The 20063-nt window shown below is 34.8% G+C and overlaps 1 protein-coding gene across 1 annotated transcript in view; it reads left to right on the top strand.

Moving 5' to 3' along the window:
• The window catches only part of LOC132730146 (sacsin-like), a 41173-nt gene that overhangs the window by 3990 nt on the left and 17120 nt on the right, over nucleotides 1-20063 (top strand). Inside the window, exons 2-8 of the mRNA XM_060716004.1 lie at nucleotides 615-655; nucleotides 900-1021; nucleotides 2113-2229; nucleotides 4883-5030; nucleotides 13379-14926; nucleotides 17000-18903; nucleotides 19201-19971. Of these exons, the coding sequence (XP_060571987.1) occupies nucleotides 652-655; nucleotides 900-1021; nucleotides 2113-2229; nucleotides 4883-5030; nucleotides 13379-14926; nucleotides 17000-18903; nucleotides 19201-19971 (4614 nt within the window). The 5' untranslated portion in view covers nucleotides 615-651. The remainder of the gene's footprint in view (nucleotides 1-614; nucleotides 656-899; nucleotides 1022-2112; nucleotides 2230-4882; nucleotides 5031-13378; nucleotides 14927-16999; nucleotides 18904-19200; nucleotides 19972-20063) is intronic.

Genomic DNA, 20063 nt, shown 5'->3' with positions numbered 1-20063 from the left:
ATGTTTATGCAGATGCAAAGCAAACATTCACTTATTTTTTTTATCTTATAGACCTAATTAAAATTTAGATAATAATCATGTTTAATAAATAGTTTACCTAGTTACTCCATCTGAACTGGCTTGGGTTGCAGAAAAAGATTCAAAAGGTCATTGGAGGAACCAAAGTTCAAATGACTGCAGTTGACATTAGAGTGTCAACTCTCCACTTTAATTATGTTGATGCTATTGTCCTTAATTATTTATTCAGAGTTATTCTGCATATTTGATTTTTTGTCCAAGATATCAAAATGTTTAAAGAGATATTAGCCTGAAACTTAGAGATGAATAGTTTCTTGTAAAATTATGACTCTTTCTGCTGTTTCTTTTCATAAGCAACATTCTCTTTTTCGTGCAACATAGTCCGAATTATGCGTGGCTTGCATTTCCAGTTTTGCTCTTAAAGCCAGGCACCTCAAGAAGTTTACATAAGTGACAAATATATGAAGCGGAGCTGCTTTAATGTTTGAACCTTTACATATGGTCAACGTATGGCAAAGTATCTGATATATGTAAAGCTTAGGGAAAGATACGTAAAATGTGTATGATATTATCATGACCGTTTATTTATTTTACAGCACATATTGATGAAAAAGTAAAGCATTGAAGTCAGAAATGGGTAATATCCTCCTTTCATATATTATATAATGCTATTTGTATATTTATTAAATATAAACCGGTTAGTTAAACGTTTGAGCCAGTTGCTAAAACCATACGACTTGACATTTTAGAAATAAAATTTCATTTATTTAGAGGATCATGAAGATGAAATAATATTTTAATTAATATTTAATAATATGATGAACATGGTTTATAATATATACTTTTCATTCTGTAAAATTGTTACTTTTTATGAAACACAGCATCAATGAGTGATGGAAGAGCGAGACAAGGGATCAGCTACTCTTGTATGAAACAGCCATCCCTTGTAAAACAGCTTAAAGGAATACTTTCAGAGTACCCTGACGGAGGTCAAATTCTAAAGGTAAATTGCTTTTTTGACATTAAAATTTTATTCTAACAAATCGAATTCATTCGTTTATGTCTAAATTTAATACGAAATACATAAATCCTACCTTGACGAGGGTTCAATGTTATGCATGAATATAGACTGTGTAAAGAACAACCGAAGTTTTACGCTCGTGTAAAATTGCTGGGCACTATATACCTTTAGAAGAGCTGAATAAAATGCTACCCAGGCTGTCCGTTTAGATCTGCGCAGATGTTGAAATCATAGGGAAAGCGTTGCGAAACGAAAATTCCATTTACGTCCTCGTTTTATACTGCGACAGGACGGGTACTCTGAAGTCAATGTCGTATTGTGCCAGGCATCCGACACCATGAGTCTTATTTATATATAAACGAGCCGCGTCACGACAAAACCAACATAGTGCGTTTGCGACCAGCATGGATCCAGACCAGCCTGCGCATCCGCGCAGTCTGATCAGGATCCATGCTGTTCGCTATCAGTTTCTCTACTTGTATGTAATAGGGTTTGTAAGCGAACAGCATGGATCCTGATCACACTGCACGGATGCGCAGGCTGGTCTGAATCCATGCTGGTCGCAAACCCATTATGTTGGTTTTGTCATGTTGCGGCTCAAACAGTGCTGACACGCTCGTACCTGTTTATCATAATGCCTTGGATTTTACTTAACTATATCCCAATTTAAAGATATATAAATTTTTATCATAAAATGACCAACTATTAAACATCAAACTTGAGCATAGACATAGTATACAAGACATTAAAGGCATCAGGCCCGTTACCATATAATTTATTAAAAATTTTGAAGCCAGAACTATATGACGACACAGCACCATCCAAATTCATCTAAACAGAAAAAAAAACAGAAAAAAAACTGAAAATGATATATCAATTTAGATTTTTTTCAAAACAAACTTGCTTACTTGCTTCCTAGTTTCTAAAAGTAAGCAAATGATTAAATTTGAAAAAAAAAACAGATTATTTATGACAATGCAATACAACACCCTTAGCACTCGGTTACAGAATTCACAATTGAAACCTGTATAATTATTGTTGTCAAATATAAATGTTGTTTTTTCTATATATAGGAATTGATACAGAACGCCGAGGATGCCGATGCCAGTGACGTCAAAATACTTTATGACAGTAGACGTATAAATAATGATACAAGCGAGTCAGCTCCTACATTCAACAAATTTTTCAAGGTAACTCCTTTTTAATTTATAACTTTAAATTAGAAATTTGTTAAACCAGATATTTCAAAATTAAAATTGTCTATAGTGACCAAAAGCTGACGAAGTTAAATGAATAAAAGAGAATAATAAGTAATAGAAAGAGCACCGAAACACGAGGCTATCTGATTTGTACGAGGGGCGTAGCCCCCGAGTATTAATCAGATTGCCGAGTGTTTTGGTGTTCTTTCTCTTTTGTATCATAGTCAAACATAAAAGCACGTTCCCTGCTGTCACAACATGAAACCCCGGCAAAAATGAACCAATGAACGAACATCTGAATATGACATTTCTGTCGCTTTCCCTTTCTCTGCCGTCACAATATGTAAACCCCAGCAAAAATGAGCCAATCAATTAATATGCTCTGGAGTGCGGGTAACTAATACCCGCACTCCAGTTAACGCACTGTGCATGTATATGTATACGATTTAACCCTGACACATTTTCAACAGAAAGGTCTCTAAACTATGATACAATATATTGCGAAAAAACAGCTGCGTATTTAAGTGAACAATTTAAATGTTGAGGTGCAAATTTATACAATATATAAAGTATTGATCTAACACATAGCAGGCAACTTTTATAAAGCCAGACATAAAATGTTATGTCAAACGCGTCAGTGTGAATAAATATAATTGGACTACTAAATGATAAAGGGAATACCATACCTATTTCAAAATCAATGTGATTGGACTACTTACACACAAAGGAAATACCTCTTCCAAAAACTCAACTGACTGATATGATTGAAGCCTTTGTTCGTGAAATGTATATCTCATGAAGTAATATGAATAACTTTCCATATTATCGTAAATGTTTAACCTTGAGAGGCACACATTATGCTTAAAGTGACATTATGCTCAATTTTTCACTGTCAAGTTGAGCTGAATTTTCTATATATTTCAAAAGTTTGATTATTCTAATGGTGATTGACCAACAGTTGATATTTGAAAGTATTTAGGATAAAATATAGACATGACCTAAATATAAAAAGAATGCCCCACTCTTTTTATAAATTGACATTACAGGTAATTTCCAATGGCTATTTATAGAAATGTGCTTTGGTTATGTGCGTTATATAGTGAAATATAAAATTAAAAGTAATTATGGGAAAATTTAAACTGATTTTTACCTTGACCTCTTCACGAACTAAATACCATTGGATGGGCATAATGTCACTTTAAGAAAAATTCTTTAGAAAGGTCAAGCATGAGATAATGATAATAATAGTTTTGGAGCATGTTAGATAGTAAACAATTTAAGCTACTTTACCACAAAAAAACGAGTTTAAAAGACTTCAACTTATTTGTTAACAATTATTTAATATGCATAGAAGTAAATGAGATAACTGTAACCTAACAGTTGATAGGTTTCCCTTGACACATGTATTAACACCCCTGTAATATCACACGCGTTAATATGTAGTGAGAAGGAAAGCTTGGTGCTGGAGGAACATACCATGTAAATCTCAGTTTTTAACCGGATTATCTCTTTTGCCTCTTTTTGTAGTCATAATTTTCTATGATATATTGTTTAGCAATCGATTGCAGGATAAAAAACTTACCAAGCCAACAAGTGTTCTACCCGCAAAAAATGATCAACTTGCAACCAGTTAATGTGTGTGTTTATAATTTAAGTTAATAATTTCAAAATAAAACGTTGCAATGGTTTAGAATTACAGCACGATAAAAATTGCAAATACTTTTCTTAGACTTTTTTTTCGTTTGACAAGACATGTATTAATTATCTAGTTCCATATAAATGTACAACCCTGTGGTAAAAAATTATATTTTGATGACATTTATTAACAGGCAGTGTTTATGTCGTAAAGGGGGCGAAATGTTAACAAAGTAGTATTATGATTTTCATACAAAATACTCAATCACTAAAATATACCAATTGCCAAAGAGGAACATAAGTAAAATACAGTGTATCAAAATACCCAATATGTACCTTTTTGCAAACTGTAACAAGATACAAAAAAATAAAAAGGTCTTGTTGAAAAATAAAATGGTAGTATTTTGAGGGCTTAAAGTTTACAAAGCTTTATATTTGCTACCTGCAACTTCCAAAAGTATTGTTTTAGTTTGGAAAAAGGATAGCTCAAAAATGCCTGTATAAAAAACGTATGTTAAATACTAATTTGATGACTGTGTAAGTTTGCATTCCACTTGAAAGCACCCTAGATATATCATATATATATTTGCGGCAAGGAATTGACGTAAATGGGGAAAAAACTTACTCAAAGTAAGTTATCATATTAAACACCTTGCCAATTTTTAATAATGATCTCGGAGTAATATGTATTGAAAGTACATCTACCCCATGACTTTAGATGTAATTGAAGAGGGCAGTTATTTTTGTATGATGAGAAAATAATGTTTATTATTTCACATCTACCAGAAAACATAAGATGTGCTATTATGTTAGATTATATCACCCTTGTTCATTTCTTACAGTAAATGTTGAATGCACATTAGACAGTAAGAGTAACACACCCCATTTGATTTACGCATGTATGTAATATTCCCTTAATGAGTATGTAACTTTTAGGACAAGATAATAAGAAACTGCAAAACCAATTTTATGTACATTAGTCAATTTGAAAAAAAAAAAAAATTTTCAGGGACCTGCATTGTGTGTTTATAATAATGCTGTGTTTTCGGAAGAGGATTGGGAAGGAATTCAAATGATTTACAGCAGTAAAAAGGAACATAACCCTCTTAAGGTTGGACGATTTGGCTTAGGCTTCAAGTCTGTGTTTCATCTAACAGGTACGCAAAAATCACATTACACATTGCATTCAGTCGAAAAAGCTGATATGTCTTTCACATGTATGGTTATCTGTCATACATGTGCAGCTTTTTTTTATTAACATAAGCTATAACAGCAATGCTGAAATGCAGTTGACCTTTTCTAGCTTGCTGTTTCGGAGAAAAGGTCGATCTATTATGATGGTTGCCTTGTCGTTATCGTCTCTGTCGTCGTTATGTTAAACTTTAACCCATTATTAAAAGAAATTCAATTTACAGTTACCAACACTTTATCAAAGTGCCAAGTGGTGAGCTTTTGCTATCACCCTGCGTTCGCCGTGCATCGTGCCGTGTGCTTCGTGCGTCCTGCGTTATTAATGGTTCAAATCAAATGTCCTGGGGTCTAAATTGGCCCTGCCCTTAGGTTAATGAATCTTTCTTACATGTATTTTTTAAAAAACTTAAAATCTTCAGTCTCTTAAACCTAAAGGCTAAAAACTTAAAACCTTCAGTCTTTAAGACCTAAAGGCTATATCCGTGATATTTGTTACGAAACATTGTCATGAGGGCCTTTAACGGCCCCGTCATATATTTTCCTTATATGTTTATAGGAAAAAACTTAAAAGAATTCTTCTCTAAAACAATGAAGGCTAAAGCTTAGATATTAAGTGTGAAATCTATTTTTGACATTCCTTATACGAGTTTAGTAAGAAAGATTTTCTTTTCCTTGAGCTTAGATAATTGGCATGAAACATTATCTTGTGAACTTATACCAAATCTTTTAAAACTAGACCTATCACTGAAGGTGATTAATACCCCCACCAGCAACTTTTGACTTTTGAAAAATTAGTGGTCTGAAGAAAAATTTGAACTCAACCTACAGTAAATAAAGAATCAACAGCACTGTGAACAAAGAATTATTTCAATTTATTGCAATCCCAACCAGGATCTTGATATAAGCCACCAAGTTTGATTACAATATCTCATTACTAACCCTAGTAATTTTCCGGAAACCATTTTTCTATTTTTAGTAACCATGACCTTGACCCCATGGGATCCAAATGCAATACCAAGCGCGGTCTTCATGTTAGCTTGCTAAACACCAAGTTTGATTACAATATCTCATTCCTTACTCTAGTTATTGTCCGGAAACCATTTTTCAATTTTTAGAAATGGTGACCTTGACCTTGGCCCCAGGGGGTCCAAATGCAATACAAACTGGGGTCTCCACATAAGCTTGCTATACACCAAGTTTGATAACAATATCTCATTCCTAACTCTAGTAATTGTCCGGAAACCATTTTCCTATTTTTAGTAACTGCGACTATGACCTTGACCCTAGAGGGTCCAAATGTAATACCAACCGCTGTCTTCATGTAAGGTTGCTATACACCACGTTTGATTACAATATCTCATTCCTAACTTTAGTTATTGTCCGGAGACCATTTTTCTATTTTAGTAACGGTGACCTTGACCTTGGCCCCAGGGGGTCCACATGCATTATTGTCCGGAAACAATTTTTGCTATTTTTAGTAACGGGGACCTTGACCTTGGCCCCAGAGGGTCCAGATACAATACCAACCAAGGTATTCATGCGAGCTTGCTATATACCAAGTTTGATTACAATATCTCATTCCTAACTATAGTTATTGTCTGGAAACCATTTTTGCTATTTTTAGTAACGGTGACCTTGACCTTAGCCCCAGGGGGTCCAGATGCAATGCCAACCGGGGTATTCATGTAAGCTTGCTATATACCAAGTTTGATTAGAATATCTCATTCCTAACTATAGTTATTATCCGGAAACCATTTTCCTATTTTTAGTAACGGTGACCTTGACCTTGGCCCCAGGGGGTCCAAATGCAAATACCAACTTGGGTATTCATGTAAGCTTGCTATATACCACGTTTGATTACAATATTTCATTCCTAACTTTAGTAATTGTCCGGAAACCATTTTTCTATTTTTAGTAACGGTGACCTTGACCTTGGCCCCAGGGGGTCCAGATGCAATACCAACTGGGGTATTCATGTAAGCTTGCTATATACCAAGTTTGATTACAATATCTCTTTCCTAAATTTAGTTATTATCCGGAAACCATTTTTCTATTTTTAGTAATGGTGACCTTGACCTTGGCCCTAGGGGGTCCAGATACAATACCAACCGGGGTATTCATGTAAGCTTGCTATATACCAAGTTTGATTAGAATATCTCATTCCTAACTATAGGTATGTTCGGAAACCATTTTTCTATTTTTAGTAATGGTGACCTTGACCTTGGCCCTGGGTGGTCCAGATGCTATACCAACCGGGGTATTCATGTAAGCTTGCTATATACCAAGTTTGATTACAATATCTCATTCCTAACTTAAGTTATTGTCCGGAAACCATTTTTCTATTTTTAATAACGGTAACCTTGACCTTTGCCCCAAGGGGACCAGATGCAATACCAATCGGGGTATTCATGTAAGCTTGCTATATACCAAGTTTGATTACAATATCTCTTTCCTAACTTAAGTTAATATCCGGAAACCATTTTTCTATTTTTAGTAACCCCTGACCTTGACCTTGCCCCAGGGGGTCCAAATGCAATACCAACCGGGGTTTTCACATAAGGTTGCTATATACCAAGTTTGGTTACAATACCTCACTTCAAACTCTAGTTATCGTCCGAAAAAAATGATATGGACGGACCGACGGACCGACGGACCGACCAACCGACCGACAAGCTTACTCCTATATACCCCCCACAAACGAACCCCTCCCCTAAACTACGTTTGTGGGGGTATAATTATATTCCTGGGGTCTAAATTGGCCTGCCATGGGGTCATATGTATAAAGTGTAAAAAATACTGTTAAGCCACTAAGGCTTAAGCTGAGATAAATGGCATGAAACATTGACTAGTTTACATCTACCAAGTGTGTCCAAATCATAGTGTTAGGGTCAACATTGGCTAAAACACTAAAACATGAAGGGCTAAAGGGTTACATGTTTTCCTAATGTGCTAAATACATTTTCTTCGAACCTGCAAATGCTAGAGCTTAGACATTTGTCTAATTTTTCTTTTCAAAGTTTGTTGAAGTTACAGTCCTGTGGTTATTTTATTTTCCTTCCGGTGTTGGTTAAGACTTGTCCTTATATGTATATAGTAAAAATTGAAAAACTTTCCTATAGCAGCCAGTTATTTCTATAGTTCAATATTTCCATTTCAAAGTAACGATACATTTTCTTAGCAACCATTGACTTTCCATAGCAACTACTAGCTTCAAAATGAGCCTCTGACTTTCCATAACAACCATTGACTTCAACAGCAACAAATGTGTTTCTTTAGCAACCAGTTATAATTTCAAAAACAACCATTGACTTTCAATAGCATTCGGTGATTTCCATACAGGCATTGACTTTCACTAGCAACCAGTGACTTCCATAACTACACTTTACTTTCCTTAGCTTACAACCATTTTTGCAACTAGTGTGTTCCAAACCAACGATAAACTTTCTATAGCAACCTGTAACGTCTATAGTAACCAATGCATTTTCTTTTTCAATTGCTTTCCAAGGCAACCAGTGAATCACATATCAACCATTAATTTTTCTTAGCTTTCTTAGCAATAAATCACTACCAAAGCAATCATAGACTTTCCATAGCATTTGACTCAATTAAATCGATTCTGTAATTTTTCGTGTAATTTTGTTGTTATTTATGCTTCCAAGAGATCACACTTGTACTTCACTTCAGTGTTTTCTTGTCCTTCAGGATCATTCATCGATTCTTGCACCATTAAGTGTTAGAATTTGAGTACCACTCAACTCGGTGCTAGGGGGCGTGAATGCAATTGTTGCAATTATTCATTATCCATAATATACTTGCTCAATCAAACTGAGTCTTCAATTTACATGCAATTTTGTTGTGACTAATACTTCCCAGTGATCACACTTAATTCTGATTTTTTTAACATAGCAGTCATTGACTTTCAATAGTTACCAGTGTTTTTTGTAATTAACCAATGACTTTTCTTGGCAACGTTTGATTTTCTTTAGCAAACATTGACTTTCCTCATTAACCAGCGATTTTTATAGCAACATTTGACTTTCCAAAATAGCCAGACACTTCTTTATCAACCACTGATTTTTTCCGACCATTGTCTTCCAAGGCAAACATAGCTTTTCTACAGCAACCAGTGAGAACCATTGCAACTTTTAAATTCCTGTAGTAACCAATGACATTTTTAAGGAACCAGTGATTTTTTCATAATAACCAGCGACTTTCAAAAGCAACCGATGCCTTGACTTTCCACAGCAACCAGTGACATTCTTTACCAATATTAGCATATAAAGCAATAAGGGAATTCTATAGAAACCATTGCATTTTTGAATAACAAATTGCCTTCTATAGTTCTCAGTAAATTCCATACTTCGTAGACGAAAATAGCTTTCCATAGTAACCAGTGACTTTCCTAAACAATTAGTCATTTGCAAAGCAACTGTTGACTTTAAAAACAACGACTGACCTTCCATAGGAACCAGTTAATATACTATTGACTTTCAAAGCAACCACTGATTTCCTCAACATCCATTGATTTTGTATTGCAACTATTGACTTCTTTATGATAATTAACAATTAATATCCGTTTGCAGTAGCTTATAGTGATTTCATTAAACTGTCAATTTTTAGTATAAAATACTTGTATGGTTTATATTCATTATTACAGCTTATCATATAGTGTAATATTAGGATCAATTAGCATTATTTAATTCAGACATTATTAATTTTATGCCACCGCAGCATCTGCGATGCGGTGGCATATAGCGATTCACCTGTGTGTGTGCGTGCGTGCGTGCGTGTGTGCGTGTGTGTGCGTGTGTTTGTTTGTTTGTGTGTGTGTTATATAGATTATATAGTGAACTTAAAAAATCTTCTTGTGAAAAACCACTGGTCCAATTTCAACCAAACTTGGCAGGATTGATCCTTGGGTGAAGGGCTTCCAAAGGTGTTCAAAAATTTTAATTCCGTGCAGAAATCTGGTTGCCATGGCAACCAAAAGGAATTATAAGAATAAACTTAAAAAATCTTCTTGTAAAGACCCAAAAGGCCTAGAGCTTAGATATTTTGCATAAGGCATTGTCTGGTAGACCTCTACCAAGATTGTTCAAATTATAGCCCTGGGGTCAAAATCGGCCCCGCCCCGGGGGTCATTGATTTTCACTATATGTACATATACCGGAAGTAAAACCTAAAAATAACTTCTTGTAAAGACCCAAAAGGCCTAGAGCTTAGATATTTTGCATAAGGCATTTTCTGGTAGACCCTTACCAAGATTGTTCAAATTATAGCCCTGGGGTCAAAATCAGCCTCGCCCAGGGGGTCATTGTTTTTCACTATATGTACATATGGTAAAAACTTAAAATACCTTCTTGTAAAGACCCAAAAGGCCTAGAGCTTAGATATATTGCATAAGGCATTGTCTGGGAGACCTCTACCCAGATTGTTCACATTATAGCCCTGGGGTCAGAATCGGCCCCGCCCAGGGGGTCATTGATTTTCCTCATATTTACATAGTAAAAACTTATAGTAAAAACTTTAAAAAAAATTCTTCTAGCAATTGACAAATGCTAGAGGTTAGATATTTTGCATGAAACATTGTGAAGTGAAACTCTAGCAAGATTGTTCAAATAATAGCCCTTGTCTCAAAATTGCCCCCGCCGCGGGGTCATTGATTTTCAATATATACATAGAGTAAAAAATCAAACAATCTTATTGTCTGAAGGTACAATGCTTTGAGCTTTAATATTTGTTAAATGATATCATCTATAGGTACTCTACCAAAGTTGTTTAAATTGCCTCTAGTGTTAAAATTAAAAGTGAACTTTGATATCAGCTGACCTAGATTTTGACAAAGTGTATTACATGTTGTCCTTTGATGCAGTCATGAAATTAAGGCTGTGTGAAATAGGACCTTCACCACCAAATTCACTAGACTCAAGTGCATTGATATATTCCTACTCTGATCTTTTATTGTCCCCCGCCTTTTCGAAGAAAAAAGGGGGATATAGTTATAGGCTCCGTCCGTCCGTCCGTCTTTCCGTCCGTCCGTCTGTCCGTCCGTCACACTTTCGTGTTCGGTCCATAACTTTGTAATTTATTGAAGGAATCTGAAATAACTTGGCACAAATGTTTGTTATAATAAGACGATGTGTCATGCGCAAAAACCAAACCCCTACCTCCAGGGTCAAGGTCGCACTTGCTCATTCAAGGTCAACATTGTCTATTTGAGGGTATATGTCGTGTCCAGTCCATAACTTTTTTATCTTTGAAGGGATTTTGTAAATACTTGCCACAATTGCTCACAATAATGAGAAGATGTGTCATGCGCAACAACCGGTCACCTACCTCCAAGGTCAAGGTCACACTTGGAGGTCAAAGATTAACATAGCCTGTTACAGGGTATATTTCGTGTCCGGTCCATAACTTTGTCATTTATTGAAGGAATTTGAAATAACTTGGCACAAATGTTTGTTATAATAAGACGATGTGTCATGTGCAACAACCAGACCCCTACCTCCAAGGTCAAGGTCGCACTTGCTCATTCAAGGTCATCATTGTCTATTTAAGGGTTTATCTCGTGTCCGGTCTATAACTTTCTTATCTTTGAAGGGATTTTGTAAATACTTGCCACAATTGTTCACAACAATGAGATGATGTGTCATGCGCAACAATCGGTCACCAACCACAAGGTCAAGGTCACACTTGAAGGTCTAAGATTAACATAGTCTGTTATAGGGTTTTTTTTTTGTCCGGTCCATAATATTTTCATATATCAAAGGATTTTGAAAATACTTGGCACAAATATTCACTATAATAAGACAATGTGTCATGCGCAACACCTGCATCTCTACCACCAATGTTAAGGTCACATTTCGAGGTCAAAAATTTACATGGTCTTTTAAAGGGTATATTTTGTGTCCAATGTAGAACTTCTTCATAGTTCAAGGGATTTGGAATTAACTTGGCACAAATAGTCACAATAATAAGACGATATGTCAAGTACAACACCTGCACCCCTACCTCCAAGGTCAACGTCACAACTAAGGTAAAAAGGTAACAGAGTCTGTTATATGGTATATTTTGTGTCCCGTCCATAACTTCTTCATAGCTAAAGGGATTTTGAAAATACTTGGCACAAATAGTCACAATAATAAGATGATATGTCATGCACAACACCTGCACCCCTACCTCCAAGGTCAAGGTCACACTTAGAGGTCAAAGCTTAACATGATAGATTTTTAAATTCAGTGTTTCAATTTATTTCTTTAATATATTTATTGTTGCATTTGCAGATCTAGCATTGATCATAATTTTGGACTGAAAATCCATAGATCCCTGCCTCAATCTTTTGATATAGCACAATTTTTGCTTCATATAAAACTTCCCCGAGGCGGGGGACGTTGGTAACTCTGTTACAAATTCTTGTTGATTTAACAATAGATTTAACCACTAATCTGATAATAAGAATTACATAGGTCGGGGATCTATGCATTATGACAATCTTCAATTGTATAGAAACAAAAAAAAATCTGTTCCTACACTACTATTTAGTGTTGTATTAATGCGGTGGCATAGCATTTTTCTCAAATGCAATCTTGTTTTATTTTGTTATGTTTATAGTCAGGTATTATATCAGAATATATGAGACATTTATAAAAGTTAAGACGTTCATTCATTTACACAATTACACAAGAAAAGGGGCAAAATGATGAAAAAAGTATATATACTGCTTTGGTAGCATTTCTCTCTGCATTTACAATTTAGATATCAAAAACATTTTTCGATTAGATTTATCCAGCAATTTTCAAATTCTCCTTATGTATCATTTTGTAACGCAACAAATCTTTCAATTTTTAATCTTTTTAAAAATTTTCTTTTGAAAATACATATATCTGGAGTTTCATTCTTTAATTTACTGGTATAAATGTAATATTTTGAAAAGAGAAAAAATACGATGTTGTCTTATCTTCAGCATGAAAGAATGGTGTAAAATTGTCATACGTAACATTTATTGCTATTTCATTAAGCCATTTGAATAAATTATTCCAGAATATTGGTACCGTTCGGCAGTCCCAAAATAGGTGCTCTATACTTTCAACAACCATGCAGCAAAAATCGTAAAGACTAGATTCGGTTAATTTACATTGTAGGAGAAATTTGTTTGTTGCAATATTCCTGTGTAAAAAATTATATTGAAAGTTTTGTAAAATATTATCTATGCAATAAACAAAGCCGTTTTCATAAATATTTTGCCATTGAAATTCTTTTTATGGAAATCCTTTATTTTTACACAGTCTTACTCAGACATTATTATAACTAACAGATTATCCCAGTGTTTTGAGTGGTCACAAACTTCTGATGATAGATCCTCAACAACCAAGAGATATGGTCAATGCACTTATAGACCTTTCGGAGATAGAGACACTTGCAGAGGTAGGTCTGAATTATGAAGCTTTTAAGGTAGCTTTTGAAGATACATTTGGATTGAGGATGGAGCATGTGCAACACGGGTATTTCAATGGTACATTATTTCGGTTCCCCCTTCGAGAGGCTGTTTCCTCTATTTCAGAAACGTTGTACAATGAAAATAAAATAAAAAGTCTTTTTCAAGGATTTGAGGGTGAAGCATCAAGTATACTTATATTTCTGAAGAATTTGGAAAGTATCTCTATGTGGACAAGAGGTGGGGATAGACTTTTGAGAGAGTATAGTAAAGTTGCTATCTATGATACTTACGGATTAGTCAAACAAAAGAGATCAGAGTTTAAAGAAAATATAATATCCTTTCAACAGATGTCTGAACCCGTTGATCTACACAACGATATTTTCATGACCGTAGATGTGTCATCGAACGGGACGAATAAACGCCATGAATGGCTCGTTGTCAATTATTTTGTTGGTAAAAGTGGATCTAGAGACTTTATGTCTCTTATAAATGATGAAAAACTTGGTTATAGCCCATACGTCGGTGTGGCCACTCCTTTGAATGTTTCTTTTGAACACCAGGAAGGACATGTTTTTTGCTTCCTTCCACTACCTAGGGAAGGAGACAAATCAACTGGCTTACCCGTTCATGTCAATGGATTTTTTGCTTTAAGTCAAAACCGACACCATCTGAAATGGCCAACTGAGGAGCAGGATGACTGCAAAATTGACGATAAATCCATACTTTGGAATACATATTTACTACGGGAAGCACTGCCTTTGGCATACTGTCAACTTATTAAGGTTCTCATAGACAGATCCATTGAACTAGGAAACACACATGAATCAGTAACAAATACATATTTGTGTCTACCAATTTCGGAGAATACACATAAACGTTGGTCAGTACTAGAAAAGGGTCTATATGAAAAATTGTCAGAAACATGTTTTCTGTATTCTTTGAATAAAGAAACTTGGGTCTCATTAAAGGATGCTTTTTTTGCTACATTTAGGCACTTGCCTGAAAGTTACACGTTTGTTGAAGATGCTGTCATCAGAGGAATGAGTTGCATTGGGAAATCTTATGTGAATGTAACAACTAAATTGTTCAGCACTATTCAGAAGTATGTTCCTGATGCAGAAGATCTTTCCCCGGCAAGAGCAGTCATATGTCTTCTAGAAACTCACCAGTACAAAAATATAAATGATGAAGATAAACTTAAAATTCTTGCATACATCCTATCCGATTGTGGGAGCTACGAAAATTTGGAAGGCCTTGAATTACTTCCTTTGGCGTCTGGGGAATGGATTCGCTTTGATAAGAATGAACATCCTGTTTTTCTCTGTTCAGAGAGTGTTTGTCAGATACTAGTTGAGTCGAGAGGGAAATTGTTGAGAAAATGCTCGGAACCTTTGTGCAAAAGTTTAGAGAGAATTCATAGTAAAGGTAAGTAAAAAGAATTTAAAGAACATCTAATAACTGCACTATATATAATCCTATCCATTTTTTAATCAGGCAAGTAATTGCTTAAGGTTTCATAATAATCATATTACAGTGTAACTTCTGAAAACCGAACACCTATGGGACTAGCCAAAATGCTCGGAATTCAGCAGTTCGGAATTGTCTGAACAAGTAGAAACATGAAAAATCAATTGTTAAGTAAGACATGTTAAAAATATAAGAAGCTGATTAAGTTCATAAAATGGCACAATTATAGGACTTTAAAAAAGTTGATAACTATTTTGAATTTCATTATCACCTATCATTGAATCGGTTGATACAAAAGCGTAATATTAATTATCACAATTTATCCTTAAGTTCATTTCATGTAATACCTGCTATTAATCTGTATTTTTTTTATTTATACCCTTTTCACACTTCAATCAAGTTTTTGACATGCAAGACAGAATATGATTCTAATAGGCGTCAAGATAATTGGTAACTGCTTATTGAATGACACTGAAATTTTGAAAGTTTTACAACCATAAGTATAATATTCCTTAACATCTATTTCAATTTCCGGATTTTGAAAGTAAATTTGAATTGATATGCCCCAAATTTTGACAGAAAATAGTTCGGAATTCAGAATTTATAAGTTTCGTAATTCAGAGAAAATTCTTAGAAAACAGAAGGATACATTTTATGACCCTGAAAAATGTTCGGAATTCAGAAGTTTCCGGATTTTAGAAGTCCTGGAACACTGTATCTGACTGTAAAAGTAGGTTTCACAAATTTCAATGCGTTTTTACTGTTTTGTAAATATTGTTAACTCACCTTAGCACACACGCTGGTGCTAGATACTATTTGGTATGTAACATTTTCTAGTAAGTCTCTCTACTAAAAGTGTTCAAATTAAAACCTTGAGGTAAAAATTGACCCCGGCCCTGAGATCATGGGTTGTCTTATATGTATATTGTTTAATTAAAAAAATTTCTTCGCTTAAACCACTTAGGTTCAAGCTTAGATATTTGACATAAAACATTGTCTAGTGGACCTTTACCAATTTTGCTCAAATTATAGCTCAAGGGTCAAAAATTGCTTAACAGACGGTAATGGGTTCTCCTTGTATGTATATAGCTTGGATCTTTGGTTAGACCAATTTTAGCACTATGGTCTAAATTGATCTAACCAAATGTCCAAGTTAAAATGACATGTAATAACAAAACATACAAATAGCCATTTTAGCAAAGTGCATTGGCCCAGAAACTTGAGATCTGTATGAGATGCATCTTGATTAGGTCTAGCAGACATACTCATTTTAAGGTTAGAATGTTAAAGGTCAAGGTCACTGTTATATGTAAGTAGAAAACAAAAAAACTTCCATTAAACACTACTGCATTGACAGGAACTGCAAACTTTATATGCTTATGCATATTGATGAGTTCTAATTGTCAAACCCATATTTTTGTCACAGATTCAAAGGTCAAGCTCACTGGGACCTGTAATATGTATTTTGTTGAATTCCTTTTTTTCAAAACAATCAAAGCCATTCACTTCAAAATATATAAACTTGGATATAATCATAATGTAAAACGATATCACTAGGCCAGATAGTTCTGAAATTATAGTCAGCAGAGTTATACCCATTTTCCTCCTGGTTATCCGTTAACTATCTTTCACTGAGAAAATTGGATGGCGCTGCTCCTTGGTAGTGTTGTAAAAAGAGTTTTGTACTACATGTAGTTTCAGATGTAGAAATTAACTTTGACATATATTTTGACCCAGTGACCTATGTTTTTTATGTGTAACTACAGTCTCAAATACAGATTTGAACTTTGATATCAGTTTTTTACCCTGTGACATATTAACCCACCTAAGCATTATATGCCTTGAACAAACATTGTTTTTTTTTCGTTTTCTTTCAGGGAACAATATATAGGGCATTTTGGCCCTCTTCGAAACTGGTTTTCTCAAAATCAACTGTTATTAGTTTTGAGTTTAATACTAATATAATGAAAGTGTTCTGGATTTTTCAGAGTAGGGAAATAGTATTTAACACTATTTATACTGTATTTTCAGGTTTGTACCAACTTAAAGAATTGCTACCATCTGATTTCAAAGATTTGCTTGAATGTACCCTTGATACATTGAAAGGATACAAAATGACGAATTCAACTTATTTGACAATTGAATGGCTTCACGTTGTGTGGAAATTTATCGTCAATTCTGAAGGTTATGAGTTAAACCTTTTTTCGGAACTTCAGTTAGTTCCAGTTTTACTTGATGGAACATGGTTGCAGCCGTTGTCCCTGAATTTAGTAAAACTCTCTGATCTACTGCTTGTCCAAACCTACGATGGAGAAACACTATCAGATGCTATATGTGATTCCTTCAAAATGATGAATGTGACTGTCCTACGAAGTTTACCAGACTGGATGGTACCATTTCATGAACTGAAAAGGTTTTTCTACTTGCCAAATAGAAAGGGTGTCATTGATCTTCTCTCAAAGATAAATGCAAGGGAGGATTCAAGTAGAACAGCAGCTATATTTAACAGATCGAGTTGTAGCATTTCTAAACATGAGCTGCGGGACTTTATTAAAGGATGTCAATTTGAAGTATCGCTAGACACAGGTGCTCGGAATATCGTGAAACAACTAAGCTTGTTTTATATTGTTAGTCGTATCAATGGGGCCTGTGAAGATAATTTTGGATCTGTATCAGAGTGCCAAGAATATATCAATGGAACCGAATGTTTCCCAAAGAATATAGCTTTTCCTTTCCGTTGCCTTTTAGTGGATTCCTCGTGCAATGACCTTATGTGCTATTTAGGTGCAAGGAAGGTAAAACTTGATGAACTGGTATATGGAGTCCTAAAACATTTTGAAAAATATGGAGATTGTTTGTATGTATTTATGGATTTCTTTTTGAAGAATTTTCACCTTTTTCGAAATAATCCAGCTACAATTAATGTTGCAAGAGATGTGCCATTTTTATTAACTAGCAAGGAATCAAATTCTGCAAGATACAAGGCATGTGAATTGTTCGATCCAACCAATTCAAAAATACAAAATTTGTTGTATGATGAATTTCTTACACCTGAAATAAAAGAACCCCTAAGTGATGAAATCATTGATTCTCTTAGAGCCATAGGACTGCAGGATAGTTCTTGTGTAGATGCTGAAATACTTTTTAAAGTAGCAAAAACATTAGATAAATGGGCTGAAAAAAAGTTAAAAGATATCAATTATAAAAAGAAATCAGAGTCATTCATGAGGCATTTAACTGACCATCCCCATGTACTAGATGAATTGTGTGCCGACGGTCACAATCTCAGAACACATCTGGCATCTCTGTCATGCATTTGTGTACAAAAGCTATCAACCGAACCTTACCCAAAATGCATTCCATGGTACGAACATGATAAGGAACTTTGTAGGCCAACAGAGGTCATAGACTTTCAGCAATGTCTGCTAGTCGGTGCTACAATGCCCATAGTTGTTTGCAAGTCAGACAAATTGTGCGAAAGTTTTCAGTGGAATAAGTCCCCTCCTTTTGAAAGAATTCTGGAACAACTACGCATTATTCGTGATTGTTTTTCAGTTCAGAATAAATCAGAAGTTATGCCATCCATTAAAAACATATTTGAACATATGTGTAAACATCTTAACTATGCAGAAGAATACAAGTTGAATTTTAGAAATCAAAAGTTGATGTGGACTGGGGAAGAGTTTGTTTCAGCCGAAAGGATTATAATTATCAGTAACGAAGACGATATTGATTTGCGACCATACTTCTTCAGCCTGTCTCCAGAGTATAATAGTTTTCATGCCTTATTTGAAACAGTTTGCTGTAAAAGTAAGCAAGATGAGTCAGTGTTACGAAACGTACTTACATTCATTAAAGATGAACACTGCATAGCTCAAGCAGAACAAATTGTCAAGCGGGATAGATTGATTGTCAATAATGTTCTAACAAAATTAGCAGAATGAAAGAACAAGGGGGATTGAACATTTAAATAATAACACCAATCTTGAGTTTTGATTTATGGACGAGATAGAACTATTAATTCCCCTACAACTTTCATCCCGTAAGTAAATGTAACATATGATTGATGATTCCTAATTCATTCCCAGCGAATTTGACCGATAATGTTTGTTTTTGTTCATGGAGATTACCCCTCATTCTTTGCCGGAAGAACTTAGGTGTGCCACTTTCCTTATAACCCAAGAAAAAGCTGTTTTAAGATGGGAGGAAAAAAAGGAATTAGGTGTTTACAGGGAATTTTTGGTCAAAAAGAGCGCTTACAAGCAAAAATTTACACACATTGTTACGTGAGGAATTATACCGATGGATTGTCTGTTCCGAAGGAGTTGATACAGAATGCAGATGATGCAGGAGCTTCTGAGGTAAGATTTCTGTACGATGAAAGATTGAACAGGGAGTCAAAAGAACGTGTACTTAGCAAAGGAATGCGAGGTTTTCAAGGACCAGCTCTTTGGGTATACAATGATCAGATGTTTACGAAAGATGATCTCAGTAATATTAGAAAATTAAATGAAGGAACAAAGCTGGAGGATTCGAAAAAAATAGGAAAATTTGGTTTAGGATTTTGCTCAGTTTATAACATTACAGATTTACCAAGTTTTATCACGGGGTCAGATATTGTTTTCTTTGATCCGCATGAGAAATATCTTGGCAACAAGAAAGGTACAGGACTGAAGTACACATTACATAATCAGACATTAGTTAAACGACATCTTGATCAGTTTAAACCTTATCAAGGTATATTTGATTGTAACGTTATAGATTTTCCTAGCAATGGATACCAGGGTACATTATTCAGGCTTCCCCTACGCACAGATGATCAGGCCAAAGTAAGCGAAATATTCAGTCAATCATACACACGTGATGACATGCTAAATCTTCTTCAATTAACAATAAACGCTGCAGGCAACATGTTGCTTTTCACTCAAAATGTACGGAAAATTCAAATTTATCACTTGGCAGAAAATGCATGTGATTCAACTATACCTGATTTTTCTCTTTCGGTATAAGAGAGGAATATACTAGATACAGAACAAAAATTAACTCATTCCTTTGGACCAGTTTTTACCTCGGGTACCGGATTTGAATGAAAACA

Source organism: Ruditapes philippinarum, unplaced genomic scaffold, assembly GCF_026571515.1.
Source record: "Ruditapes philippinarum isolate M1 unplaced genomic scaffold, ASM2657151v2 ctg1513_1_1_1_1, whole genome shotgun sequence".
NCBI classification, from domain to species: domain Eukaryota; kingdom Metazoa; phylum Mollusca; class Bivalvia; order Venerida; family Veneridae; genus Ruditapes; species Ruditapes philippinarum.
Note: the sequence above shows the minus strand (reverse complement) of the source record. Positions and strands in the feature narration are given on the sequence as shown.